This window comes from Stylophora pistillata, chromosome 4, assembly GCF_964205215.1.
Source record: "Stylophora pistillata chromosome 4, jaStyPist1.2, whole genome shotgun sequence".
In the NCBI taxonomy this organism is placed as follows: domain Eukaryota; kingdom Metazoa; phylum Cnidaria; class Anthozoa; order Scleractinia; family Pocilloporidae; genus Stylophora; species Stylophora pistillata.
The window spans coordinates 38,730,459-38,749,986 of NC_142522.1; the positions used below are offsets into that span (position 1 = coordinate 38,730,459).

A 19,528-nucleotide genomic window follows, 5' to 3' on the forward strand; every position below is an offset into this window, starting at 1 on the left:
AATCTTAATTCTTGGCTGGCTAAACTAAGACCGTCGACTAAAGCACCACTAACCGCAAGGAGCAGGGCGCGATTTGAGGCAAGAGCTTAATCATTTTAATTTCTTTGCAGACGACAGACCACGGGTAGAAGAAATTTGGATATTGGATAGTTTTTGTACAAAGACATTTTTTGAACGTTTGTAGTACACTTGTTTGTGGTTTGCGATTCATTCCTTCACGAGGTTTATTTGCGCCCTGAGATGACTACAAAAATGGAGAAAAGTTTATGTAGTTTCGAACCACGCATAACCACGAGGAGAGGTTTCACTAAATGGCTGAGATTTGCCCCAAGTCCACGCTTGGACATACCGACAGCCTTTAGGTGGCTATTCAAGGAGATTTGAGGATCCGCGAGAGAGAAAAAAGACTTTTAAAATCTGTTGAGTGTGCAATCATCAGCCTTACTGCAAAGAAAAAGACAATCGAAATACTTTTGAAAGAGCAAGCTACTCCACAGATTGTGTCTTCGTTTGGCGAGGCGTTATGTACATATCTTGTAGAGATATTTGCAGCCGTCGACGGTAGAGCAGAACTATAGTGCACGCAAATTCACAACTGTACGACGAGATGGTATTGCAGAACTTTAGGTTTGTAAAAAGGAAACAAATCACATAAAACAAAACAAATTGTTATAGTTTCGTTGTCCTTTTGTTTGATGTTAAACAATCTTACACCTGTGCCACTGTGTTTACATTGCTCTAGAGAAAAAGAACGCAATGTCACATCAGTTGTACTCTTCCGCTCCTAGTATTGCAGAATATTTGTTTTGGCTGCAAATTTTGATTCCTCACCCACGGAATAGTATTTTTCACTCCTTTTCTACTTCGATTTGATAGACAAAATCCCGTTGCTGTCCGCAAACATACTGCTCTCACTCAGATCGAGGCTAGCCCAGAAAAACTCCACACCTTGGAAAGATAAACTTAATCACTTGTGTGGAGTGTACACATCCCAAGGCCTGAACAACGAGGCTCCTAATCTGTCCCAACTTTTTGTCTTGTTTCATACAAATTAATAATTCCTTTCATGGTATATATTAAAATTACGTACTTTTTTTTATTTCAAAACAATATTTCTTTACGATATCTGAGCATATCAGTCCAACTTTTTTAATATAAAACTAATCGATTGTTTTGGTCATTAGAATTCATAATAATTGTTTAATTTCCGGTGTAGGCAAAACACACTGGAGCACCCTCAAATCAAAGCTTCATCGCAGCCATTTTTGACAGGAGAGTATTCATTTCTCTATACCTTGTTTCAAATCTTAAATCTTTGAGGATTTTCCGTCAAGTGCTTGATTTGAAATGTTCACACAGTGGTTTTCTACTGATTGGTGGAAAAGGGCGCAAAGAGCAGGGCATTCTCTTGCCGATTGCTGTCCGCGTCCTATAACCTTGATGATGATACAACCATCTGATGGAAATGTAAGAGTCAGTAAGGTTATGGGCATGTCGAGTGAATTCAGAGTCCCAATAAGCGACAAACAATGTCCCTACTTCATCTTGTGTCATCCATCGATAACAAGATATGTCGAACTATTTCATTCCTTCTCTTCTTCTCCAGTTCACTGTCCTGTAAGAAAAAGTAAGAGATATCCAGGTCTACCACATGCTGAGAAAAAGTAAGAGATATCCAGGTCTACCACATGCTGAGAAAAAGTAAGAGATATACGGTTCTTTCACATGCTGAGAACGCTGTTATCGTGAAATTCTCTAAAAATTGCAGAACCCCCGAGATATGGTTGTTCGCCTCGAAGAAACTTAAATCTTGACTGCGTTATCAAACACTCCCTACAGTTATGTACTTGTGAATTTAGCGATCATTTCGAATTCTGGGTACCAGTCTTTCTTTAATTTGAAAGTAGAATGAATCAATTAAAGCTCAATAAGAAGAAAAAAGTCTGATGGTTCTCTTCAATATCTTTTTCCAGAAAATGACGAGTTACCTCACTAAAGAGCTCTGGCCACAAAGTAAAAACGGTCGTCTTGTTTGTGTATGTACATGCACAGTATGGGGGGAATTTATTTAGAAACTTTGTTATCGGGGAAAATGCTACATACCTTCCACAAAACAACAAGGCCATCGCTTCCACAGGAAGCAAAGCCTTCTTCACCAAGATTGAGAGCCATCTAGTGGAGAATAACATACAATATGACGAAAGAGAGGCATTTGATCCCAAATTTAATTCTGCACTATTTCAAAGTTTTAAGGCACCGACGTGAGGCGGAATTTTGGCCGTAGATTGATCAACTTAAACCTCTCCAAACCAATAAGTGATTTAAATTATGTGACTAAAAAACATCATAGTATATTTTGTTGATGTTAGAGCAATTCTCAGTTGTGTGTCGAAGTCATCCGAGTATTAATTTTGGTTTGCTTTATTTCGCTCTGTGATTGGTTCAGAAAATTCGCGCCAACCTCTTATTCTATCAGACGAAATCTACCAAACTGCCATCGGGATTTGTCTACTTAACAATTATTCCACGAGCGCGCGTTGGATATGAGATGATAGATAGCCAACGAGGCGCGTAGCGCCGAGTTGGCTATAATCATCTCATATCCAACAAGCGCGAGTGGAATAATTGTTTTACTAAAAAAAAAAACGCCCCCAAGATATTAGACAAATCTTCTCGACTTTATTTCGTGAGAAGAGACCGGATGTTACGATGTACAGATATTAGATTATGGTATATTGGCTGATATACCATAATGGCTAAGCCGATAAAAAGTCTTGAATTGCATTATCCAATGATCCAGGTTTTAATAAATCAATTTATTCAACAAAGAGAAATCTTTCTGTGGACTAATAAGCTAAAGTCGTTCTTCTTTTCACTTACATTTATGGCGCCAGTATGGGCCAGACACTCTCCAAGAAGTGCTGGAGTTATTGGTGACTTGATATTTTGCACTTCTGAAATACTGAAAGGATTAAAAAAATGTATTCAAGCATGACGTTAGGATGATCAAATATGAGTGTCATACCTCACCTACAGTAAATGTAAATTTAAAGGTTACCTTCTACCAAGAAATCTCTCCACTTGTAAATTAAAGGATTGCGACGTAGAACCATCACCTTTGGAAAAAAAATAGACTACATTTTGATATAAAAGAAAATGAGAATTTCTGTGCAGTTACCCTAAGCCGAAAAAAAAAGTTTTAAAATTTTTTATGGTGTTAATTTTTTTACATTATTGCATATTGAATATCACATCATTCAAGTTTGAATTTAGAAGATGTTTTTTGTGTGAGAGGCGCGAAGGCCAAATGATTCTGGGTCGAGAGGTCTGGGTGCCTCGCTCTCCCCATGAATATAATGATAAAATATGGGTGTGGGGGGGGGGGGGGGAATAACCTTAAGATGGATTGAAAGAATAGCAACTGTCCCGGTCACTTTATGCCATGAAAATCGAAATGAACTCCCACTGTATGGGCCACACGGCTTAGTAACAGACTTTTGTTTGAGGGGAGAAAAACCGGAGGACACTGCTGGAGAGAAACTTTCACAGCAAGGGTGAGAAACATCACCAAACTCAACCCACATGTGAAACCTGTAACGGGCATCGAATTCAGTTCACAATGGTGGGAAGCCAGCACCCTAATCATGTAATTCACCAACTCCCTGAAGACTTCTGATGTATTTGCAAATATCTTAAATGAGATGTTCATTCAAAGAGCCTTAGCCAGTGAGGGTAAGCCAACAGTACTAGGAACTGGAATGAGTGAGGTTCAGTTCTGGGAACAATCAAGGAGTGAGGGGAGGGGAGAGAACTTATAAACTACAAAGATGCCATCTGAGGCAGAGGGCCTCTCATAGCAATCTATGTGAAAAGAAATAGAGAAATAGAAGACTTACAGACTAAAAGAGGATTTGCTGATCCCCAAATTCTCACAGAGCCATCCTCTGAACAGGTTGCCAAAATATAACTATGATCCAAAAAGATAAATTAATCAAGAGAAATTTTCTCTCGAGTGTTGAAATCAGTCTGAGATGGCTTATAACAGTATTTTTTTCCCTATGCTTTGTCAGCCCCCCATCAAATCTGATTTAAAACTACAACCAAACTTGACTTGATCAAAGCCCCAGCTATAACTAGCGAAGATTTCAATTGAGTGTTGAAGGTCATCCTGGATTGCAGTGGTTTTGCTTGCTTCATTCTGTGACTGGTCCAGAAAACTTGCACCACTCTTACCTAAACAGGTGCAAAGCTAAATCCAATCTCAACTAAGCCTATTTGCTTAGTTTCACTTTGAGTCTTTCTGTCTAATTTTGGCACAAATTACCAAGACAATACACGATTGAGCACTTGAAAACTAGCTGTGGTGTAACAAAGCATACCTTCACTGTACAAATTTACCACATCATCCGCATTTTACCATTTACCTATTTAAAAGACCTTACCCTTTGCATAACAGCACAGAGTGAATTATTTTCCCGTGATGTGCATTCGTGACTTTGGCAAGGCAGTTTCCTACATTGGTACAGAAATGTAAGTTGATTAAAATCTCACCAAGTCATGTAAAGTCAATATTTAAAGTAGTGTCATATCAATTAAGGTGGGAGTCACATTGTTATCACTCGCCAGGCAAAACCTTACTGAAAATATAGCATCATACCTGACATAGTGTCATACAAGAAAAATCCATGCCCAATTGAAGCCAAAATGTATTTCTACATGTACAAGCAGCATAAAATAAACAATTGTTAAATATCAGATAATTAAATCAACATAACTTGTTAGGTACATGGACAGTAGATACTGATAACAGCTCAGCTTAAAAAATCATGGAGAATATCTAGAACTCCATGACAATCAGTATCTAGATTCAAACCTCCCTTTTACTTTTACTTTCATTACTAATAAATAGTTTGTATTATTTGGTGTATGGCAAGACTGGTTGAGTTATTCAATATCTCTTAATTTCCAAAATTAGACAGTATAATCATAATTAATATGATACATTTTTCACTGATGTAAAATTTGTAAATTAAGATTTGAAAAAAAAAACACACAAAACAGTGTAGTAAGACCTAGAGAACAGACTAAATTGATTTTCAACACTTCCTGTCCTCTGAGCCAAGACTTGCCAGTGTTCTTACCTGGTCAACAGTAAAGATATGCTGAGCACTAGCAGGATAGGTGTGATATTGTCCTTCATAGTCCTTCACAAAGTTAAACTGTCGCATAAAAGAAAGTCTCTGAGAGCTCCACAAAACAATGGCTCCATCCAGTGATGCTGATGCAAACATGCTGTCTATTGATCCAAAGAAAAAAAAAATTGACATGTTTTTAACAACTTCATAATGATATATAGTTTTACATGTAAATCTTTGTACAAAAAGTACTATATTTAATGGAGGATGTACATGTACTCTTTGTTTAAGTGCTCCATCTTCTTGAACAAAGCAAACTTAAGTTGATCTATTGTCAGGAACTCAGTTTGGATTTCAAAGTAATGAGTTGCTAACATGCAGGTGGGTTCATATCAACAACACTCATGGTGAAAAGTTCAAAAAATATTATTTATAAAATATTTTAAAATTCAATTTTAAGCTAAATATTTTGTGAACTTATTGCCAATATAAAAATTTTAAATAGTTAATTTTTGGGATAATTTTTCATGGTGAGGCATTTAGCAATAGTCTAGTCCCAATTTGCTCAGAGTTTAGACTCCTTGAGTTCAAAATTTTATGAATAATAATCATTCACCATAATTTATTAGTAGTAACATATACAAGCAAAAGCCAGTCAAATATTTTTTCATTAGCTTCAAATCTGTGCATCAAACACACAAGTCTACTTATTTACATAACTGCAAACAGTATTTTATTTCAGGCACTTGGCCTTCAATTTTAAAACAAACCTGCTACCCTGATAAGGCATCTAATTGATTCCCTGTGGGGTGAAAGTTTCTTGACTTCAACTATTTTCAGATTTTGGGAATCATCTGTGATCCTCATCACTGAATATACCACTGTCAGTATGAAAATAAAATGCCAGTCAAATGCAATCATGATCATGTACATGTACTACCTAATTATGGCATTTCAGGACAATGAAATTTTCAGGAAAAATAAACAAACATCTAAATGAATGAATGAATTAATAAATGAATGAATGAATGAACGAATGAATGAATGAATGAATGAACGAATGAATGAATGAATGAACTCATAAACTAATAAATGAATGAATAGTGAGTGGAGAAATAAATGAATAAATGAATGAATGAAAGAATGAAGAGGTGAACAAATGAAAGAATGAAAGTCACATTCCCTGTGACTGATTTGGATAAACTTGATGGACTGACAAATTAATAAGTAAACAATGAATAAACAAACATATAATTAAAAGGCAGAGGGCTGGAAGATGATATCTGGTAGGTGTAATGCATGGAGTGTTAACCATTAAGTCCCGAGATATGGTTGTTATTCTCTACTCTAGCTGCTATATATTTCCTTGTCAATTATAGTTATACAAGAATTTGGTGTTAGATTGGGATAACCTCTCTCTGATAAGTTTGAGTATTCTCATTACCTGTTTTCTGGATATTGTATGGAAATTATACCGAGAAATTACATGTTGGTCACTTCTGGGAGTTAAGGTGGTTATTAATGCATGAGTACATCTAAGAGCATGATGTCATACTGTAAAGTAGCTTGTGAGGTTGTGTGAAAGTGAGAGAGTGACATTAAGTAAAATTAATGCACAACAAATATGTAAAATTTCACATGACTGTATGTCACTGTAACTATGGCCCTAATTGTAAGTTATTCATAATAAGTTTGTGTTGTGAGTTTTTTGGTAACAGTCATGAATAAATTGTCTTTTAACTTAACTGTAGGTTGGGGAGATGAGAATATGAAAAATTTTTCTAAGTCAAAACAACTTTACCAAGTGAAAATTTATTTGAGGCAGCCACTATCCGGTTATTCTTTAGTGGAAGCAATGTGTTGATATCAGCTAAAGGAAAACAAATATATCATTTCAATCAGCATGCTTAAAAAATGTGCAAGAGAATCACAGATTAAATATTTTTAAATGGGAGAGGAAGATATATTATCAAATAATGGTGGAAACTTATCAATGATTTATCTTAATTTTATTTTATATCAAATTCTGACAGAAGCTACGGTAATAACAATCATACACCAAACACACTACTCACAGTCTTCACTGTTCCTCTGCATTTTATCCAGCAACTCTCCCTTTTCACTCCAAACACACAAGTCCTGACCACCAGAGAAAAATATCCTTTCCTCTTTTATGTTCACTAAGCACTGTGGAAATATCACATATTGTTGTCTAATAGAAAAGTCATTCAGCCATTTTCAGGCTGAGAACATTCATTTGTCTAACTCAACTAGTTTGCTTTGGAAGTAAATCAATGCTAAATGGCAACTTATACACTGTGTAATTATCAACTCTTCATAATTAAGGTTTATTTTGTGCTGTTCATTGAATTCATGAGCAAAAGCATAAAAACAAGCCAGGATGAATGTTCAAAATGCATAGTTATTAAATTCAAACCCAAAATTTGGTAAAATTCAATAATAGCTCCTCAAAAAACCTGTTGGTCGACTGTTGGCCAACAGTCGGCCGACAAACGGCCGACAGTCGACCGACAAAAGGCCAACAGTCGACTGACAAACTGTGGACAGATGACCAACAGACTGATATTATTAGTGCCAGACACCCAGCAAAACTGTTCCTGACTTGTCTAAAATCCTCTTGCTGGTGGAGAAACATGTCATTTTAATGATCAGGAGGGAGAGAAGGAGGAAGATGTTGAGAAGGCCTGATGGCTCAGTAGCATGCAAACTCTTACGGATATAACCAAGTGGAAACTCCAAGAGATAAAATCACCTCCCAGGTAGAGGAATAGTTATGTTCCTAGTTGCTTCATGCCATGGTTGGCTACGAAAACACTGGTTCAAGTAAATACTGTGTGTTTTTTTTTATTTTTTCAGCAGCTATATGTTTTAAAAATCATTATTTTCCAGTACAAAGACATCATCAGGAGCATGCAAACCTTCACAGTGCCACAATGATCTGAGATTGTGTGCAGACAATGACCATCATTTACATCCCAAACCTTTCAAACACGATGAAGAGAAAACATTAGGGTCACAGTTAAGGAAAATGATTCACAACAGCACAATTGGCAAACTAATGAGAAAAACCAATAATTATTATAATATTGCAGGATAACACACTAGGGCTGATTCCTGATAACTTGAAACTTTGATAACTCAAACCTGATGTTCATTTAAAAGTAATTTTGCTCCCTTCAGCATTCAAATTCTCTTTCATCAAACTCTTGAAAACCTAGGCCCTCTTTGACTCTCCTTGAAGGTGTAAGATATTGGGCATAATTTCGGTGATTAACCCAAGGATACAAGTGTGACATTTGAGTTCAGCTGCTTTCACCCTTTCAGTCCCTGACTGCTATATAATTCTTATGATGTTAGTTAATTTGGAGAATTTGGTAATGGATCAACTAGTAATACCATTATTTCTATTTTTTTTTTATTCTCATCACTTGTCTGCTTGATACTATATTGCTATTGTAAGGAGAAATTCTGTCTTGATCACTCATGGTAGTTAAAGGAGCAATGTCAATTTGCTTAATGAAAGCCAGTGAATGAATAATTTTATATCAAGTGATCAAAAGGATACCAATATAGTTCTGTCTGATGAACCTGTCAGCAAAAGAATGTTGGCTGTTTCTTCATTCTGGTATTCTTGTCTTTGATGTAAGAGGAGCATGCACTTAATGGGCCGGGTGTGGCCCCTCAAAACACTGAGGCGCTTTCCATTCTATGCATAAAAATTAAATCATTCTAGATTAAGAAAACAAATATGTTAATAATTGAAGGCAACTGAGCCCTGGCAATAAAGTCTTAGCATTCATAAAATAAATATATCTTATTAGACATTTTGTTGTGTAGTATCACGGAGTATTTTTACAAGTTGTGCCATATTTTGACAAGCCCATAGGGCGAGTCAAAATAAAAAAAAACAAGTAAAAATACTCAGTGATACTACACAACAAAATGTCTAATAAGAGATTTATTATCCAACATGCCAAATTGTTATTTCAGTGCAGGCAAATTTCCTGCATATTTCTAGAATAAGGATATCGCATGATATTTGTACTTGTCTCATGCCTTATTTGTACTCTACAAAGCAAATTTGGATAATAAAACATTATACTCAGTCTGATAAGGACCTTAGCATCCCAAATGACTGCAAGGTTATCATCAGAAGCTGATGCAAACCTGGAAGCAAAAATGTATCATTATATAACATATCAAAATATAACATGGTGTAGGGGGCCTTTTCCAATCGAAATTAATTTTCAAAGTTTCCTTCACTGTAGTGTGCAGTCAGCCTTTCATGAATGTCATCTCTTGTTCTTTGAGAGTTGCTACTTTTATGAAAAATCTTACACTCAACAATTTCTCCAGCATTTGATTATTTTGTTAATAAATTTGGGAAACTCTGAATGCTAATTCATACAAATAATGTAAATTAGGAGTTCTTGAGTATTGTAACTGTGCTATCTTCACTGTCTGTATTTGCGTCTTAAAAACCTGAGCATCTGAGAAGTCAGAGACCAAACAAATTGTCTTCTGTAATTGTTATCTGTCCTAATTGTCCATTCAAAAGGAAGTTAATTCAAAAAAGATTTATCATGGCTTAAAGTGCACCTAAACCCAAAACTTATTTTTCGCTTAACGAAATAAGCTTATTTTTTGGAGAGTTTCTGTGCAAAATTTTTTAATTTGCTCAAATCTTTAATTTTCTGTGCCCAGTCAAAGTATGGAAAATCGGCCGCCATCTTGCCCCACGACCGAGTTTAAAGAGGAATGGCTCTAGCGGGTAATGTGACGTCAAATCCAGAACACGAAAGTCTGCATTTCACACATTTTCACTTGTTTGGGAAGGTTGTCGTCGGTATTGTCCGAAATATGCCGACTAGGTGTGTTGCATGAGGAATGTATGAACGTGATATCCTCTTGCAAATTTCGCACGTTGCTACATCCTTCTACAACACACTTAGTCGGCATATTTTCGGACAATATCGACTACAACCTTCCCAAACAAGTGAAAATGTGTGAAATGCAGACTTTCGTGTTCTTGATTTGACGTCACATTACCCGCTAGAGCCATTCCTCTTTAGACTCGGTCGTGGGGCAAGATGGCGGCCGATTTTCCGTAGTTTGACTGGGCACAGAAAATTGAAGATTTGAGCAAATAAAAAAAAATTTTGCACAGAAATACTCCAAAAAATAAGCTTATTTCGTTAAGTGAAAAAAAAATTTTGGGTTTAGGTGCCCTTTAAGTAACATTGTCCATCCAGGTAAACTTACCCCACAAGAGGGTTGTTACTTTTAAGCTAGATGGCATTAGTTTCCAAACATTTAAGAAAGACTGTATGTTTGAAACTTACTATAAGTTGCCAGTAATCAAAAGTCATATGTATTTTCACAACTTAATGCTCGTAGAGTTCTATTGCAGTAGTGTATGTTTGTAATTGCATCAGCTCAGGTGGCAGAGAGAGTCTATGATATTATGAGAAATAATCTTATACTAAAAGGGTTCTTACCTTCTGTCATCAATAACAGTTAACAAATGAACAATGTCTGTATGTGAGGACAGTAATCTCAGTTCTGTGAAGGGATTCCTTGGCTGATCATCTTCAATCTCTGGAACATCCTCTACCTTGGTTGTAACAAAAAACATAAAAAGTTGTATCTAATGGAGACTTAACCGTAACGGTAATTTAAAGCTACTGGATGAGGTTGCGCAGATAAGTACATTTGTCTGGGGCCTCAGCAAACGAAATGACTGATCTGCGAGGGAAATGAAACATTGTATAATAAAAACTTGGTACCGGACAATGATATCACGATAATTTGAATGGAATCGTACATATTAGTTTAAAGGTATCAGAACTGACACAATACTAGCAATAAAACTGAATTTAAAGTTGTATATTTAATTTTACCTCGAATTCATAAACTTATCTACGGCTCAAATGCCATTACACATAACTTTTGTCAATTAATATCCGGAAAAAGCCTTTGCTGTTTTAACTGCCGATTCAATCGCGAAAATTACAAAATCAAAACATCTGAATCTGGCATTCCCAAGGGTAATAACCTGGGCATAAACAGCTGACGAAAAAAAATTGATTTTGATAGTTTACTTCAAGGTACCTGTTTTCTTCCTTTTTTGTCTCCTCGTTTGCTAAACATTCTATATTTTTGTTTTGCACTGGATAACCATACAACTAAGCTTGCCTGCAGTCCTTTCTGTAAAACTTGGACCTGAACCTGATCGATCACGCGACCGCCATCTTTGATTTTAAAGTAGAGGAGGGAATGAAACGAGGTAAACAACACAACTGTTCTGGGTGGGGAGGGTTAAAGTATGATTCCATTCGTTTATCATGTCAGGTGTATAATTTGCGCGGCTTGGATTTTGTCTGCCACTAGATCAAAGTTTTGTGTTACATATTCGGAATAATAGTCAGCCTTCGTGTTTCAGAACCGTGATGGAGAAAGGAAACAGCAAATATGGGGAGGATCAAGCGATGATAGTTAATCTGATAAACGGATAAATACTTTTCCTTTTCCCAGTCCTTAAGTTCTTTTTGAATCGCTCGACCGGTGTTCTTTTGTTTTCCGCAATACAAAAGTGTGTCGCTTATCGCAGCTATTATTAGTTTTCTTCGATGGTAATTTTACGCAGTCACCTCAATGGATTCTTCTTCAACTGTGATCGTCGAGGAATCACTTCCCAAAGACATTTTAGAAGTGTTAGACAGTATGAGACGGCGGAAAGAGTTGTCAGATGTCACACTTGTGGTGAACGCTCGCGAGATAGTCGCACATAAAGCGATTTTGGCGGCATGCAGTCCGTATTTCAGGGCTATGTTTTTGTCTGGCTTTTCAGAGGCGAATGAGCAGAAGATTCATTTGAAAGAAGTCGATTCTTGTGCTGTTCAACTGATTATTGACTACTTTTATACCTCGGAACTAGAGCTGAATGTTTACAACGTAGAAGAGGTTCTCCGAATTTGTGTCCTGTTTCGGCTAACGACTTTAGTTGATCATTGCGAGACGTTCCTTCGACGAAACTTGACTCCGTCGAATTGTATTGGACTTCAGTTCGTCGCCGATCTGTTTTCTCTCGAGGAGTTAAGTCAACATGCTAATCGCATTGCTTTGTGGCATTTCGCAGATGTTTACAAAGAGGACGAATTCAAGAAAATGCCCTATAAACAGCTGAAAGAATTGGTCATGGATGATTCATTGAAGGTTCAGTCTGAAGAGGTAGTCTTTGAAGCTGTTTTGCAGTGGATTAATCACGATACAAGGGTCAGAAAGGATTGCGTACCCGATATCATGCAGTATGTGAGATTTCCTCTCATGAATCTACAATATTTACATGGAAACGCGGCAATTTCCAAACTCACGACAGAGTACCGCATGTGTAAGGAACTTATCCGCGAAGCAATCAGTTATCAAACAGCCGTGGAAAGTAAATCAACATCATCCCTTGATAATTTCCGTGTCAGACCCCGTATGGCTTCTGAAGAGATCTTTGTCATAGGTGGATGGTCGAATGGTCAGAAAATTAGCAGTGTACAGTGCTTCAATGTGGACACCCTGGAATGGACAGTCGTGGCTGGAATGTCTGTGGCTCATGTAGCTAGAGAGGATTACATTCGTGTAGTTGCTGCTGGTGATGAATTATACACTGTTAGTCGCTACAAAGTGGGGAAGTACGACCCCATTGCCAATTCCTGGATCCAGGTGGCAACAGGTCCTGATGTCCAGTGCAAGTGGGCTGGTGTATGCGAGTATGAGGGATTCATCTATGCCGTTGGTGGTCACAGCAGTATGTGTGCCAAGCAGTTCGACACAGAAACCATGACTTGGAGGTCTCTACCCTCCATGATGTATGCTCGCTACTATCCAGGTAAACAAGACACATTTGGTGACCAAAAGGGAAAAGTTCAAAATGTATGCACAAGTAAATGTACCCTGATTTTTTTGTCTTTTTTTTTGTTATAGGTATTGTTGTTGTTCATCGTGGTTTTTTTTTTTTTTTTGTATGATTGACCATGTAATGGGCTGTCTCACTATGTTGAGTCTGGCCTTTGTTTGCATTAATTGCAATGTTTTGACTGCTATACTGCTATTCAGTCATCAGGTTTACATGTTGCTATTTATAGCACATGTTACATGTATACTGTTATTGGTGTATTTTGATCCTCATTATTATTTCGGACCACTAGATGTTGTTCCCTCATAGGTCCATTTGTTACAGATCAACTATATTGCTTTTTTGTTCAAAGATACCCATGCTTCTGGAATTTTTATTCTATTAATCTCTATTGATGTTTTTGTCTTAAACAATAAGAAAGAAACAATGAGTACATCACTTATTTTTGAAGGAAAAACCTAGTTTGATAGGAGATATCATAAGGTGGCTCTGATCAATACATGCACCTTTGGCAGGTTTCAAGAAATGAAAATTGTTGGAGTGGATCTCTGGTGAACCCTCAACATAACCAAGATCACCAATTCAGTGCTTCAGTTTTCATGTATAACTTCGAAATCTTTAAAACTAATTTTTTTCCTAGGTGTTGGTGTAGTAGAAGGCAAGATATATGCTGTTGGAGGCCTAGACCACCTTTGGGCACCACTGAACACTGCGGAGCGGTATGATCCCCATACAAACCAGTGGGAGGCCATTGCATCAATGAGCACTGCACGCTGGAGCCTGGGTGTAGCTGTCCTGAAAGGCAAAATCTACGCAATTGGTGGATCAGACAACAGAGAGTCTATTAGCAACAGTGTGGAGATGTACGATCCTGAGAAAGACAGTTGGAGTCAGGCTGTTGCACCGATGAATTCTGGACGTCGCTGTCTGGGTGTAGCAGTGGTGAATGACACCATTTATGTTGTGGGAGGCCGTGTGACAAATAGCATTGAATATTATGATCAGGAAAAAAACAGGTGGATTGTGGTTGGTGCTGTAAACACAAGGTGCAACTTTGGGTGTGTTGCACTTCGCATTCTTTAAGAAGTATGTGTACCTACCTGCTGCAAAGAAAATGCTTCAGTGGCAAGCTTGTCCAAAGGGGGTTTTGCAAAAAATATTTATATCAAGCAGATTACAGGTTATAAAACAATTTTTTCCTTTTCATTCTAAGTATGCAAACTTTTTCAACTTCCTGGTATTTTTTGTATTCTTTTTGTAACTGCAAGCTTGATTTCTGAGCTTGATAGGCTTGAAAAGTTTATATGTAGCAGACTCCTGTGTAGTTTTATTTGTCGTACTTACAAAAATGTCGTTATTACTATATATATTGCATGATACAAAACTGGCCACAGGAAAAATTTCTAGTAGAAGTAAGTAGTGCATGATTGAAGGCAAAATCAAATCTTTGAATAATCATTTCTTCTGGGCTATAGCATCTCCATAGTGTCAGCCCTCCCTCCCCAAATTGGCTTACAGTGTCATATATCATATGAAATTAAATTTCTCATATTTCCAACAACTATGAGAAAAGTAATTACCCTTTCTTATAAATTAGATCTTGAAACTCTTTATGAGGTTTTAAAGAAATTGAAGAAACTGCTTTAACTTTTTGTTGACCTTGATAGTCAGGTTCAATTTCCCAAAGATGATCTCTGCTGAGGCTTCTTGATTTGATTACTACTGACAGGTTGACTTTGTTTAATATCTTCTACTGTTTTTGAAAACCAAAACTTGAATTTTATGGTGACAAGTGTGGAAAGCATTTTTGGGTTTGAGTTGCTGAAGAACACCCCCTTCTTTAGAACTAATGGTGCTCACACAAAAGGGTTTTTCTTTTGAAACTCTTTTTATTTATTTGTACCACTGTGGAAACTTCATGAGACACAAAAAATTAATGTGTCCTTAGACTTGATTGTAATTTGACAGTATTAAAAGTGTTTAAGAAGTATTGGCATTAGTTCATTACATCTATAACTGTAAATGTTGGGCAGTGTTTTACAGGACATGAACTTAAAAGCATTGAACAAATTTTCAAAACTTTGTATTTTAACTGCCAACTTATTTATCAGTACATGACCTATCTCGTAAGGAAGCATTAAATATTGAATTTGCACCAATGTGTGGATATTTGTAAAATGTTGGCATAGTGCACAATAAAATATTGGAAACTGTTTATTTTGTGATTTCACCTTATGCACTAGCCAAGGTAAACCCGCTGAGTTCTCTCTCCCTTCTCCCTTGCCCCCACCCCCTCAGTAATAGAAAGAAGGGAAAGGATTGTGTAAAGGGCAAAGTGGGTGAACTAAAACCGATCTAATCGGCCCTAAATCAGTCCAGAAAACTCACAACATGCAAAGGAACGACCATTTGAGTGACTAAGGCAGAATTTCTCATTATCCTATGTACTTATTGACTGACTGTGAGAGGGCCGAACGGGAAAATACGCGCGTTCTGTGCGCCAGGCGAGAGCCATATATTTTGCCGTCCAGCGCGACCAAACTCAGTCATTAAGCATGTTATGATATGAGTACTAAGTGTTGAAAATTTCGAAAATTTTGTTTTGACGTAGATACGATCTGCGACAAACTGGCGCTCGCTGGACAACCACGAAAAAGATTCTTCAGTAAAAAATTTTGTCTTTTCGAGTCAGAACCAAAAACATGCAATTCATCGAAAAACGCGACTTTTTAAAATTTTTTTTTTTTCCTTTATAATTAGGTTTTTGCCACAAAGCCGTGTGGGAGTAGGACTAGACAGCTTCAAGTTCCGGAGCGGCCGGCTCACGTCCACACGTCAACTCCTCCGGCCCTGGGACCCGTTTCTCGAAGGTCCCGGTAAGTTAACGGGCCCGAAGCCATGTTTTAAAATCAAAATTTAAAGGATAGGAAAGCAGCTTCGGACACTCAAACCAGTCCTTTTTTTTTCTTTAGCTGATAGTGTTATTGTATCATTTTCAAAACTTTTAAAATCCCCATCTTGAATGAAAACTGAACAGCTTTACGTGTCCGTTAACCCTACTTTCGAGAAACGGACCCCTGGTTTTCTATGGGCTTGAGCGCATGTGGCCGTACGGTTATGCCGTAACCCTCATATCTGCATATTTGTGCGAGCATGGGCTATCTGTGGTGACAGTCATATCACGTGTTGACGGGCGAGCTAAATGCAGCTCATGACTCAACCCCTGTCACGCCATTTTGGGCACGCGCACGAGTTTTGCGTACTGTCAGTTCACCTTTGGGAGGTTTAAAGGTACATTACGCCTAAGTTTAACCTATGAAGCAGGCCCATTCAGTGATAGACGGCATTTTTGTTTAAACAGTCATAACGTAATCACGAGCAAAGAGTTCTCGTCAGTTGAGTGAGAGTTGTTTGTTGGGAAACTGGACGGTACTATTTTGGCTCATCCTCGATGTAAAAACCTGTGAAGCTCACGAGTGACGTTAAACAAAGACAACAAAACATTATAAACAATAGCGTACAGCAAAACAATACCTCATGAAACAAAGAAAACCTCGTCAGGTTTTTACACCGAAGATGACCCACTATTTTTATGAACCTGACTTTTCAAAAAGTTTGTCCGGTGATAGAGATTTCTTTCTAAAATTTCTATCACCGTTTCTTCTCCACCTGTGCAATAAAAAATCCACCAGTTCTATATTCCAGTGATTTAAAAGGAAAAGATACGGAATGAATGCAAATCTCACTGATCAAATCATTTGATTTCTAAAATTTCGACGATCTTTTGGACAAAATGTTAGACGCACGGGAGTTTAAGATTACCTAGCGTTTCTCTATTGGTTTCACATGTACCAAAGATCCAGCAAAACTCAAACTATTACAGTAATCCCGTGATCACCTTTGAGCCCCGAGGGACGAACCATGTTTGGAAAACTGCGCCGGAATTGAGCTAAAATCACTATTTTTACCGCAATTGAATGTTGCAACTCAAGTGACCAATTTTCCGTTTTCGGTAAGAGTACATACAATGCTGCTCACGTCAACATGTCAAGCAATGCCTTCATCAGCTCTCAAACATGGATGACTCAGAAATTTTGAGGTCGACATTGTGGTAAAGATAAACAAACAAACAAATCGACAGCGGTTTAGCGTGGTCTATACTCTTATCGACAACGATATTCGTCATCACATGCAGTGGTCAAAATTTGTTGCGGACTCCCGAAGCACAGTCGATTTGTTAAATGGCGATCAGCTCATGCACTGCAGGTCAGATCGTCGGCCACACAAATAGATCACATGATAGCTACATCTTCAGTACGAGGACACATCCTTCTTTTTTCATCGAATACCAGTAAACAAGATGGGTGTGTCTTAAGATTTCAAATTCGCTACTTGTGGTTGTCGGGTTTATTTATTTATTTATTTTTTGTGGGGGGGGGGGGAGGGGGGTGTTGACGTTTGTATGTTCATCCCCACGGCAAACCACCCCTTCACCCTTCCCCTGTGAATCACACTGATCCGTCGGACATTTTTGTGGCGAAACAAACAAGATGTTTCTGCAAATCTTTTGAGCGAAACAAACCATCGAAAAATAGAACTCCGCTGGAAGCATTCATGTCCGCTTGTACAAACGTAAACGGGCGTGGCAGGGGAAATACGAAAGATGCACAAGTACTCCTTGTGATCAAACTTTTAAAAAGCACTGACTCACTGCAAACAGAGATCACATTCTCCCAATAGTAAGGTAGTCTTTCTTGACCGTTTGTTCTGTCAGCTGAGTTGAGTCGAAGCCATTTTGGGAACCCCTCGGATAATGAATTTGCGATTAGTGTCTACCAGACTCTGCCGCTTTTCATTCTGATTTCAGTTCTATGAATTTTTCAAATTAGAGCCTGATTATCTTGTCGACTCGTATAGTGATGTGTACACCAATAACAGAAATATTCTATATACACTCGATGTAATAACTCTGAAAAGGTCTCATCTTCCAAGGTTTATTGCTTTTCAACGCTTTAACAAACGAGCACAATCACTGGTGGTCGAGAGATAAACATCTAACAATTAAGTTGTGTGACGGCAGAGGCAATTTTGAATCAGGTCACACGAGTTTTTCGAACTTTAATCAAATATTACCATGACGGCGGCAAGGCTAGGATTTTACTAATGATTTAATCGCATTCAAAGGGAAATCGAAACTCAAACGGTATAAAATCAGGTCTATCTTTCGAGGAGTGACAGTGCATTCAAGCGCCGTTCAGGAGAAATCCAGACTCATAGACTCGAATTCTAAATAAAGTATAAAATTACGAATCAACGTTTACCTTTGAAGTAACTATTGGAAGAAGGGAAAAAATACTAACCGTTACGTGTGAAGCGCTTTCATCTGACAGGATCTGTGCGTCATCCATAAGAAAATTGGTCGTACGTTGCATTGTCATTCGTCAATAATTTACCCTTGCCGTTCTATTTTCTCTGTGTAAATGTTTGACTGCTTTTTCAACCTGCTATGGGAGTGACAGATCCGTTCCACCGTAAGTGGACTTGATTGGTCACGTTCACATCACGGGTTTCACTATTAAATAAGTTGTTTTATTTTACTCCCATATTTGCCTGCTTTCTTTAGGGAACTGGCACTAAATTCTTAATAAGGTCCAAACTGATCACTTTCTTTTTCTCTTTTCCCGTGTTTCCTTGGATTGTTCAGACGCTCGTGACGCAGTATCACTTGCACGAAAGCGATGGCAAGCGAGAATCAGGTTCCCTTTCCGTCAGCTCACCCTCTAATCCCTAAAACCACCGCTTACAATTCACGTTGTCGAATGATGCATTGGTAACGACCTAAATTAATTTTAAGATTTTCACTCTTCGGAGAAACATAAAAAGCGGAAGGCCCAGAGTAAGGCGCACAAGTGAACCACCAGGGGCCACTTCTTCTCGAACACCGCACGCACCCATTCCTCTGCCATCAACAAGTATTGACCTTTCTCTGAATACAATACCTGTTACCTTCAGCTTGGTCTCCTGATCACCAATTTAACAAGCTCCTATTGTCAAATGAATTGTTCTCGTTATCATATAAGGGGGGCAAAATTACTGCATTGTGATTGATCAAGACAGAGGGCATATTTTCTTAATTTTTGTAATTGCCCCGGGCAAAATTACTTGAAAATGATTGGCTGAAAATCGCTTAGCAACGGCTGCCAAGGTAAAGAAATGTCTGTTTGTTTTGTAACAATGGCGTCCCGTTTTGCGCGCTATCAGCAAGAAAACATTTTGCCCCTTATATTATAGACAAGTAATTACATGGTTCCTCGTAAAATTAAGGATTAATAACACGCGTGATATTAATCCTTAATTTTACTCGGCCCCATGCGATTACCCATACTAATTCAAAGGCAATTTAAAAGTTCCAGAGTGGAGAAGACGGGGCGACGGGGTGTCAATTCGATAATTGACCCTCATTCCA

The 19,528-nt window shown here is 37.8% G+C and overlaps 2 protein-coding genes across 4 annotated transcripts; one reads left to right on the forward strand and one right to left on the reverse strand.

Moving 5' to 3' along the window:
* Positions 1 to 1,137: 1,137 nt before the first annotated feature.
* On the reverse strand, positions 1,138 to 18,633 carry LOC111319597 (WD repeat-containing protein 41). 3 transcript variants are annotated; one of them, XM_088756920.1, is made up of 16 exons: positions 18,423 to 18,633; positions 10,655 to 10,770; positions 9,275 to 9,323; positions 8,722 to 8,862; positions 8,075 to 8,137; positions 7,211 to 7,322; positions 6,937 to 7,005; positions 5,906 to 6,016; positions 5,142 to 5,296; positions 4,658 to 4,712; positions 4,443 to 4,512; positions 3,897 to 3,967; positions 3,059 to 3,116; positions 2,881 to 2,962; positions 2,104 to 2,172; positions 1,138 to 1,615 (listed from the first exon to the last, which is right to left on the reverse strand). In XM_088756920.1, the coding sequence occupies exons 1-16, from the start codon at positions 18,498 to 18,500 to the stop codon at positions 1,541 to 1,543; spliced, it is 1,374 nt and encodes a 457-aa protein (XP_088613046.1). In that variant the 5' UTR covers positions 18,501 to 18,633; the 3' UTR covers positions 1,138 to 1,540. The 3 variants fall into 3 exon arrangements, with proteins under 3 accessions (XP_088613046.1, XP_088613047.1, XP_088613048.1); XM_088756921.1 differs by lacking the exon at positions 18,423 to 18,633 and adding an exon at positions 11,268 to 11,424; XM_088756922.1 differs by lacking the exons at positions 9,275 to 9,323; positions 18,423 to 18,633.
* Positions 11,661 to 14,468, forward strand: LOC111325363 (kelch-like protein 20). Its single transcript, XM_022929172.2, has 2 exons — positions 11,661 to 13,035; positions 13,703 to 14,468. Exons 1-2 carry the CDS (start codon positions 11,811 to 11,813, stop codon positions 14,143 to 14,145), a joined length of 1,668 nt encoding a protein of 555 aa, XP_022784907.2. The 5' UTR covers positions 11,661 to 11,810; the 3' UTR covers positions 14,146 to 14,468.
* Positions 18,634 to 19,528: the final 895 nt, after the last annotated feature.

What these genes read in the sequence shown, in the direction of transcription:
- LOC111325363 (XM_022929172.2), top strand. Translation starts at nt 11,811, where the DNA reads ATGGATTCTTCTTCAACTGTGATCGTCGAGGAATCACTTCCCAAAGAC. An exon ending in GTATGCTCGCTACTATCCAG is followed by an intron (nt 13,036 to 13,702) that starts GTAAACAAGACA and finishes TTTTTTTCCTAG; the next exon opens with GTGTTGGTGTAGTAGAAGGC.
- LOC111319597 (XM_088756920.1), bottom strand. Translation starts at nt 18,500, where the DNA reads ATGACAATGCAACGTACGACCAATTTTCTTATGGATGACGCACAGATC. An exon ending in CTTGTATGACACTATGTCAG is followed by an intron (nt 4,513 to 4,657) that starts GTATGATGCTAT and finishes GTACCAATGTAG; the next exon opens with GAAACTGCCTTGCCAAAGTC. An exon ending in TCTGTGCTGTTATGCAAAGG is followed by an intron (nt 3,968 to 4,442) that starts GTAAGGTCTTTT and finishes TTTGGATCATAG; the next exon opens with TTATATTTTGGCAACCTGTT.